Source organism: Physeter macrocephalus, chromosome 11 (assembly GCF_002837175.3).
Source record: "Physeter macrocephalus isolate SW-GA chromosome 11, ASM283717v5, whole genome shotgun sequence".
NCBI classification, from domain to species: domain Eukaryota; kingdom Metazoa; phylum Chordata; class Mammalia; order Artiodactyla; family Physeteridae; genus Physeter; species Physeter macrocephalus.
The window spans coordinates 63,541,627-63,550,576 of record NC_041224.1 but is presented as its reverse complement, the minus strand read 5'-3'; the positions used below and the strand labels follow the sequence as shown (position 1 = coordinate 63,550,576).

The 8,950-nt window shown below is 48.6% G+C and overlaps 1 protein-coding gene across 3 annotated transcripts in view; it reads right to left on the bottom strand.

Moving 5' to 3' along the window:
• Window positions 1-731: 731 nt before the first annotated feature.
• The window catches only part of THSD4 (thrombospondin type 1 domain containing 4), a 572,998-nt gene continuing 564,779 nt past the window's right edge, over window positions 732-8,950 (bottom strand). For 2 of the 3 annotated variants that reach the window (XM_024128851.3, XM_024128853.2), the window contains 2 exons: window positions 8,341-8,485; window positions 6,992-7,634 (listed from right to left, as the gene is read on the bottom strand). In XM_024128851.3, the coding sequence (XP_023984619.1) occupies window positions 7,492-7,634; window positions 8,341-8,485 (288 nt within the window). In that variant the 3' untranslated portion in view covers window positions 6,992-7,491. Of the gene's footprint in view, window positions 1,243-6,991; window positions 7,635-8,340; window positions 8,486-8,950 lie in introns of those variants that run through there. The other variant, XM_024128852.3, reaches the window with a different exon arrangement.

Genomic DNA, 8,950 nt, shown 5'->3' with positions numbered 1-8,950 from the left:
AGCGGGGCTTCCCTGGTGGCGCAGTGGTTGCGCGTCCGCCTGCCGATGCAGGGAAACCGGGTTCGCGCCCCGGCCTGGGAGGATCCCGCATGCCGCGGAGCGGCTGGGCCCGTGGGCCGTGGCCGCCGGGCCTGTGCGTCCGGAGCCTGTGCTCCGCAGCGGGAGAGGCCGCAACAGACGGAGGCCCCCCCACCCAAAAAAAAAAAAAAAAAAAAAAAAAAGTTTATGAGCCATAGAAAAAAAATTGATTCCTTAAAATCAGTTCCCATTAAGTTCCCTGTAGAAGAGTTAGCTTACAGAAAATTCTTTCTCATGAACAGAAAATCACCATGCTTTTGATCCAAGACATGTTGGGGTTTTTTCCTTTCTTCTTCAGATGACAGCTACATGGATGCAGCTGAATCTATGAAGGAGTGTACTTGCCCCATATGTGCAACATAAATACAGAAACGACGAACAGAAGACTCATAACCAATACCGGAACCGGGCCAACTCTGAGCCCCGGTGAATCCTCTGTGTAGAATCGCCACATCCCCCCAGGGCCGGCTGGGGCCGTGCGGCCTGCGCTATCCGATCCGCAGCTGGCATTCTTCCTCTGCCAGACCGTAGATCCCGCCGCCCCGGCGGCCACTGCTCTGGCGGGAGAGCGCCCTGAGGAGACCACGTTAGTGCCACTGGGGGTCGGACCGGGCACGCAGAAGACAGGAGGGCGGCAGGAAGCTGAAGTGGATGGCAGGGAAGCGGTGGAGCCCGGCGGCCGGAGCGACGGATGCAGGTTCGCACTTTAAAATGATTCAAACAGTGAATTTTGTTAAGTGAATTTTACTGCGATTAAAAAAAAGAGGGTAAATGAAGACTTTCCAGGCAGAGAAGGCGGATGGGAGGGATGGGAAGCACATCTGAGGCATAATAATAATTTTCTGAGAGTTACTGATGCTGCTGCAGGGCAGCCGGCGTCAAGGACAGAGCCTGCAGGCACTCCACTAGAGACTCTCTCGTCCAGGGTGACTTTCACCGGGCTTTATGACCTAAGTCATATTTCACGTTATTAGGCCTCAAGATAACCCAAAAGATTGTGTCAAACACCCTGCTAAGCTCAAGCCCAAGGTAAAGTCAGCCCGAGGAGAGTTGGAAGAAGTTGTATTCAAGTTGAGAGATGCAGCCGCACGAATCAGCACAGTGGGTCCCAACACTTTCTGCCTCCTGGGGGAGGTTTAAAGAAATACCTGTAAAAGTGCAATCCTGTAAAACAAAACGAAACAAAAATGAAATCCTGTAGAAGTGCACATGCCTGAATATTTTATCTTAAGCTCCTCTCAGCCAAGGTCGAGGACCAGTGTACCAGCAGGCTGATGTCCTGCACTCCCTGTCCTCTTAGGGGTCCAGGCACCCCCAGAGCCAAAGTCCCACAGACCAACCGATCTCTAAAGGGCTCGGCTCTTCCTTTTAGAGGGCTGTGTGAAGCGACGTGAGTAGAAATGGAATAAGGCCCGAGAAAGCACAGACGTGTTAACAAAGCTGACTTTTAAAAACCAGTTTATTGTATTTTTACAATAATAAAAATAAATTAGTCATACACAAAAATAGTTGTCATTTTTGCTGAAGAGAAAACAGATTATTTACTCATATAATTCGCCTCCGCCTCTTTAAGCAATAATTGACACCGTACGGGTGACTTAGGGTGGATGGGGTGTTCTGTGGGTTCCTTGCTCCTGGCTGTGCAGTTGACAACCCAGAGCTCCCACTCAGCAGTGTCCAGCAGGGGCCCTGGAGGCGTGGTCAGAGCAGTAAATGCATCACCTCCCTTACCCCCCTCCCTGCCCTTGCCAGGGGACCCTGCCTCCGTCACAGCTCTAAGCCAGCCTCCCGAACAACTTCCTGCTGGTGATTCTAAGGAACGAGGCAAGACAAAGAGAAGGGATGAAAAAGACCCTCCTAATTCCTTCTTCAAATGTTTGAGGATGAGGAGATGGCAGATTACATGAGCAAATATGATATTCAAGGTGGAAAGGTGGTAATCCAGAGAGACCCTGTTTCAGGTATAATCCGAGGGGTAAAAACCCCTGAATGAGTCGAAAAGCAGAGTCATTTATATTCGATCTTAAAACCCAGGAATTTGGCTAATCGGTATACTAAATTGCAACTATGGACTTGGAATAAGACATCACGTGCAGCAACTTTCCGGGAAGCTGGGGTTAGTAGGATCAAATAATTTTACACAAATGTGGATCGAATATCTAAATAAATACCTATTAGGTCCCTTTAAAATTAACATATTCTAAATAATAGAACTATTTTGGTGTAGTGACTCATTCTGCCGGTAGAGTTCAGAATACACATTTCCTATAAACATCTTGTATTTACAAAGGACAAAATAATAAGTTATAACAAAGTATATCCTTCCGTCAAACTGAATGGTGGGGATCTGGGGGTCAAGGCAGGTGGAAATTATGTAACAGAATGGCTTTCCTCTCACTGAGGCGAGGGGCTCAACGTCTGGAAGATGCTAAGAAAGTTGGCTAGAGAATTCCACCCTGTGGGGGGGTCACTTTTCCTCGGCACAATGGCAATCTCCCACTGTTACCCACTGAATAGAAAGAACCAGGAGTGTGGTTGAGAGGGGAGAGAATGACGTAGCTCCAGCAAAGGTGCAAGAAAGCAAAGTGAGTTGAGAAAGTGAGATGGTATTCAAAGGGTGCTAGTCTAGTCGAGGTTCTGCCCCCATCAAGGTGTGTGACCCTGGGCAGGGAACTAGCCATCAGGACAATTGGTTACTCATCTATGAAGCAGGACCAGACAGGGCAGCTCTGACCAGTTGGCTAGTGGTTCTCCGAGGTATGAGGCCACATTCAGCCCTGGAGAGGGGTGCGCCACTGGGTTCAAAACGGTAGAAATGGGAAGAACGTGTGCCGTGTACTTGCCATCCCAGACCAGGTGAATCACTTGAAGCTGTTCTACTTACAGAGTCACCAAAGCCCAGATTGGAGAGAATCTTAAAAGTCCTGTTGCCCCAGCTGGGTGCTCGAATCCCCCCTTCAGCATCCATGACATACGGCCATTAAGCCTCTGCTGAGACCTCCAGGGACGGGTCAGTTACCACCAACCACAGAGCGCTCCACCTTCTGAAGGCTCTCACTTGTAGAAAGGTGGTTCTTCTGCAAGAAGTAAAATGTGTCTCCCTGCAGCTTTTACCTTCTGGTCCTAGGATGGCTCTCCTCCGGGCTAAACATTCTCATGAAGTCCTTTCCACTGCTTCTCAGAGTCTGCGCCCCTCATCAGGATTGGGCGTGCTCATCTGAATGTTGTATGTTACCGATATTCTTTTTAAAGTTTCCAACAATCACAAATACGGTTCACCAACATTTTCTCCTTATGTAGCCTAAATGTCGTGTGTGTGTTGTGTGTGTGTGTGTTGTGTGTGTGTGTGTGTGTGTGTTTGGGGGTAGTTCCATCCCACTTTCTTGACTCACATTGAGCTTCATCCACTGAAACTCTTGCATCTCCCCCACCTTGTACCTGTATAGTTTTTCTTTTTTAATCCAAAGGTGGGACTTTATGTTGCTTCCTGGTGAATTTCGAAGATCCCAGGTTTCGTTCTAGTCTCCCAGACTTGTTTGGTACTAGAACGTGTGATGCAAGCGTTACCTCTCCAGCTTCTTGGCATCCACCAATTTCATCAGGAAGGTGTCTAATTTCCCATCTAAGCCACGTAAAAAGTGTTTCATATGGCAGGATCAAATGTTGGCTTCCACCTGCCAGGGTGATAGAGGTTCCCTCAGGTTTGACTATTCAGCCTGTTTCAAGGGAAGTCATGTTTCTTTTTACCACTTATATTTGCGTCCTTGACATTAGAAAGCAGATATTCAAATTCTGAAGTGGCTATATTAAAGAAAAAGAGAGCCACTGGTTTAGAAAGTTACTAGTAACATCTGGGTTTCTCTCCCTGCCACACAGCTTGACAAAAAGAAATGAAGCCAGTGTCCCTCATTTTTATCCCTCTGGAAGGTCATTCTTTTTAAAGGAAAGAGTGTTGAATGCTAAACACTTTGAGGGTGAGTAAATAATACACACCCCAAGAGCCCTGGGCCAGAGAAGTAAGGCAACGGGACAGATGGGGTCAGTTCTGAGCGCTTCTGTCACACTGCAGCTCCTCTAGGGCGGTGACTGGCCCTGCTCATCTGGCTTCCCCACCGGCTCGCAAGCAGGGGGTACTGTACACGCCTTTAATGAAATGAACTGACGCCATCTAGTGGCCGAGTTCACAAGCTTTTTTTTTTTTTTTTTTTTAAATGCCCTATTTCTTATGCTGTTCCTTTTAGGCGAGAAAGGTGAGTCCACGTGAGGATGCGAAGGATGGGCTGCACTGAATGGCTTTTGCCTAGGCTGCAAGGGGCACACTTTCCTTTTCTAATAAGTGATAGTAAAAAAAGCAAACTAATTTCTGTTTGCAGTTTTGTTGATTTTTTTGTGAGAAAAACACAGAACAGCTTTAATTTATCTAATTTCAAAATTCAGAGCAGGGACTGAGGCAATCTTGTATGCAGAAAAAAGAAAGCTGTATTAAAATGTAAATTTCATTTCTGCATCGTGGCCAGTCAAGGGACAAGGCAGAGGACTGAGAAGGAGATGGTGGGTCATGTGGGAAGGAGAGGGTGAGATAAGGGGACAAGAAAATGAGAAAGAGGCATCTCTGGAGGGAGAAAGGAACATTGTCACTGAAAATACTAAAGGACATTATCATGTGTGTTGTTCTAAGAACAAAGGCATTTAGACGTTGATATAAGAAACAAGGAGATTAGTAAAAATTGGATTTCCAAGTCAAGCTGATAAAACCCCTCATCTAGCAATTTATAAGCTTTCCAGACATAAATGAATTCCAAGATTATCTCAACTATTTTTTGCATGAGAAAAAAGACCCCTAGTTTCAGTACTTCTTTCCCCTGAAGACATGGGGTTGATTTATTTGCTCCTATCCAATTCCACAACTGGCAGGATGGCCGTTCTCATGAGAGGACCACTGTCCCTTTAAAGTAACATTTAGGAGCCACAGGACACTGCTGGATGTCAAAGAGACAAAGCCGTCACTGCCCCAGCCCAGTCGTGAGAATCCTGAGTTGGAAGGACCCAGGATGCTCACCTCCCATTTGGTGGAGAAATCCCTTTTAGGCTGGAGAGCTCACTCATTAGGACACCATACCTCTGTTGCGCTGGGCAGCCTGGATGGCTAGAAGGTTTTCCCTCAATCTGAGCTGAAATCAGCCTTTCTGCTCTTCCAACCATTGATATTGCTCTATCCTCCAGCAGGTAAAGAAAGCTTCCTCCAAAGAATCCTTCAAATGACTGGCTTGCACAGCAACATCTGAGAGCAGTTGCATAAAGGAAACCCTCCCTTGGGACAAGAAGTAAAGACAAGTGGCGAGAAGGAAAGAGTGGGTGCTGGATGGAAACCAGCCATATGCTTGGCCTCTCTGGTCTGATTTTGCTTGGTGGGCACAGGAATCTGGGCCTCTGTCCTGCTGCTTATTGCATGAGTTACGTAAGGATCAGGAGAGATAGGGTGCTTTTGGGGAAATGATGGCTGGGGCTCTCCAGAAAGAGAAGGACACGTAAAAAGGCCAAATAGAATTTTTGAAAGCTCAAGGGTAGTGGGAACCTAACAGAGTGTGTAAGACTGAGCTGGTGATACTGCTTCCAAAAGCTGCAAATCATCATCAGATTAGCAGATTTTGGGGTTAAAGGGCTCACGGGAGAAACTCAGTTGCTATGAATTTCAAAGCAAATGCTTGCTTTGAAAGGGAAATATGTCCAGGACCATAGTGCTAAATAAGATAAATTTTCTATATGCTTCCAATTTGTTCAGCCTGATTATTTTTCTTAGTGGGTGTAAGAATATATATATATATATATATATATATATATATATAGTTCCCCCTTCTTTATCCTCACTGATTTTTCAGATAGCTCATCTTTCATATGCACTGCATTCCCCTTCCAGCCAGAGGCCTCGGGAACTACAGAGTTATGTGAAGTGAATCAGGGAAGACCCTGCCGCTGCGGCCATCGTGGAGGAGTTCACAGACCCTTTTCCCAGGCTGGCTGCATTAATATAGATCTTAGTGTTCACATCTGGGAGGGGAGATATGGGTTGTGAGTCATGGGGGAAGGGAGGGATGCAAAGTCACAGAGAGATATCTGCAAATCAAACCAGAAAGACCCAAGGGAGACTCATTCTAATATAAACGTAGGGCTTTTGCTGGGACAGGTTGGTTAGACTTTCCACTGGGCGATGTGTGGGGAAGGACCCAGGAGAGATGGCTGAGGAAGGTGTGAGAGCCCAGGGGACAGAGCTGTGTGCTCTGGAAATCTGTTCTGGGAGACAAAAGGCCAAAGGGTCCACGATGTAGGATTCCATGGGCGGCATGTACCACTGGGGAGAGGAATCAGAATTTCAGGCAATCACCTTTCTACCCCAATGGCTTTCTTACCTCATGGCATAGTTCTATTAAGGATGGGGTTTAAGAAACTGTGCAGAGTCCTGTCACCAGGACCTGTGACTTTGTGGGGGAAGGGAAAAAAGAAACAGACTCCTGAAACAACTGAGCGCAGGAGATAAAGACTTGACTTTTGGCTCGAGGAAAGAATTCAAAGGTCTGGGCTTTGTTTGCTGAATGGGAAACTTCTCAGCCTCTAGGTCTGAAATGAAGCCACATCCTGCAGACCTAAGCCTTCTGGACAGGCCTCGGGGTGAGGGCTTTGTGGTCAGAGACTGGGGTCAGGACTCAGCTCCGTCACTGAATGGGTCAATTACCTGATAACGTGGCAGGTAGGTTAAGTAAGTTTAGTCTCAGTTTCCTTGTCAGTAAAATGGGGACAATGACTCATTCCCTGACTCCCATTCTGGGGCGCTGTGCTCACAGCCGCTAATGAGCTATTATCTCTGAATACACCTGCAAAACAATAACGCTCTAAACTGGCATGAGATATCTGTGTCACAGGCTGGAAAAGAGCCCAATGTCTTTGAGAGTAAAAATAGGCACAGCCGGGCTGAGGTAACAGAGGGATGCAGGCATCCTAGCAGGGCTTAGCGGGGCTCTGGGGTGGGGGGACTGTCTCCTCTGATTCTCCAAGGGGCGGCGCTGGTATTAGTAAGGCCAGCAGCACTGGGGCTAGGCAGTGCCCAGACAGGGCCTGACTGCTGACTTAGAAAGTGCCAGGACGGGAGTCGGCCGAGAGCTGCATGCAGTCCCCACCGCTCGTTCTGCAGAGAGCGCAGGTGCCAGGTTTCTGAAGGAGGGGTCAGCAGTTCACGGTGATGCTCAAAGGACAACTGTGGCCTTGCTCCTGGGCACCGTGTGGACACTTTATGAAGGTGGGGTGCTGACTAAGTTGGCTGGCAGCCCCACAGCCCAGGGAGCCCCCAGGGGGGGCAGCAGTCAGCCAGCCCCATTGCTCACAGACCCCCTGACCTGCCCACGGTTGCGGAGCGGGCTGTTATCTGCTCCCCAGGAAGCCCGAGTGCCTGTTGGCCACGCGCGTGCAGGAGACGCAGCAGGCGGTCTTGTAGTAGTTGTAGACGCAGAGCCTGGCCTGGACCACCACGTTGCAGTTGTAGTACCTGTCCTTGCAGTTTTCATCTGTAGCAGAGGAGAACAGAAAAGACTCTGAGCACGAGGGGCAGCCTGGACTTAGGGAAGAAGAAAGGGCGGTGGGTGTGGCTCTTCATCCGGGTCCTGCTGCTTATTATTGATGGGAGATGTGAGTGTGGGCTGAGCGCTTATATATTTTTCTTCTTTAAGCATGCAGTTGAGGGCTTCCCTGGTGGCGCAGTAGTTGAGAGTCCGCCTGCCGATGCAGGGGACGCGGGCTCGTGCCCCGGTCCGGGAGGATCCCACATGCCGCGGAGCGGCTGGGCCCGTGAGCCATGGCCGCTGAGCCTGCGCGTCTGGAGCCTGTGCTCCGCAACGGGAGAGGCCACAACAGTGAGAGGCCCGCGTACCGCAAAAAAAAAACAAAAAAAAAAACAAAAAAAAAAAACATGCAGTTGAAATCTATCTACTTTGGCCATAAGGATGCTGGAACCAAATCTCTGAGTGCATTGCCATTTTAATCAATTCCCATGTAAGTCTATCTCTTGATGGGTGGCTTGGATCGCCATCTGTGCTATCAACAGGCACCTTAAACTATGAAATATATACCAAAAGGATGCTGACCCCCTTCAACTCCATGACTAGGCACAAGGTCACAGAGAGACCTAGATGAATCTGGCATTTTCATACCAGAGAACAGGACGGAGCTTAAGAAAGGTGAATATTTTACTCCAAGATAGGACTCCCTACTTACCAACTTCAGGGACGCAGTCCTGAGGGTTACAAGATTCTTTCTCTTCTGGTTTCAACTGAGGGTCACAGAGATTACTTAGGGTCATCTCATCAGACAGACAGCGCACTTCCCGGACGCGAAAGCCGCCCTGGCAGCTCTTGGAACACTGCCCGGGGAAAGGAAGAAAGTTAGATTTCTTGACAGCCCATTAGCTCAGCACACGGGAGAAGACAGATATTGGAAAATTTCAGACATCTACCAAAGGAGACAGAGTATTAAACTCCCCTGCACCTAACAACCCGCTTCAACACGCATCCACTCATGGCTAGCCACGTCTCGTCTGTACCCACCCAGGTCCATTATTTTGAAGCAAATCTAGATATAATATCACTTCTTCCATAATATTTCTGTCTGTAGCTCTAAAAAACAAAGACTCTTAAAAAATTACCATGATAGGGCTTCCCTGGTGGCGCAGTGGTTGCGCGTCCGCCTGCCGATGCAGGGGAACCGGGTTCGCACCCCGGTCTGGGAGGATCCCACATGCCGCGGAGCGGCTGGGCCCGTGAGCCATGGCCGCTGAGCCTGCGCGTCCGGAGCCTGTGCTCCGCAACGGGAGAGGCCATGACAGAGG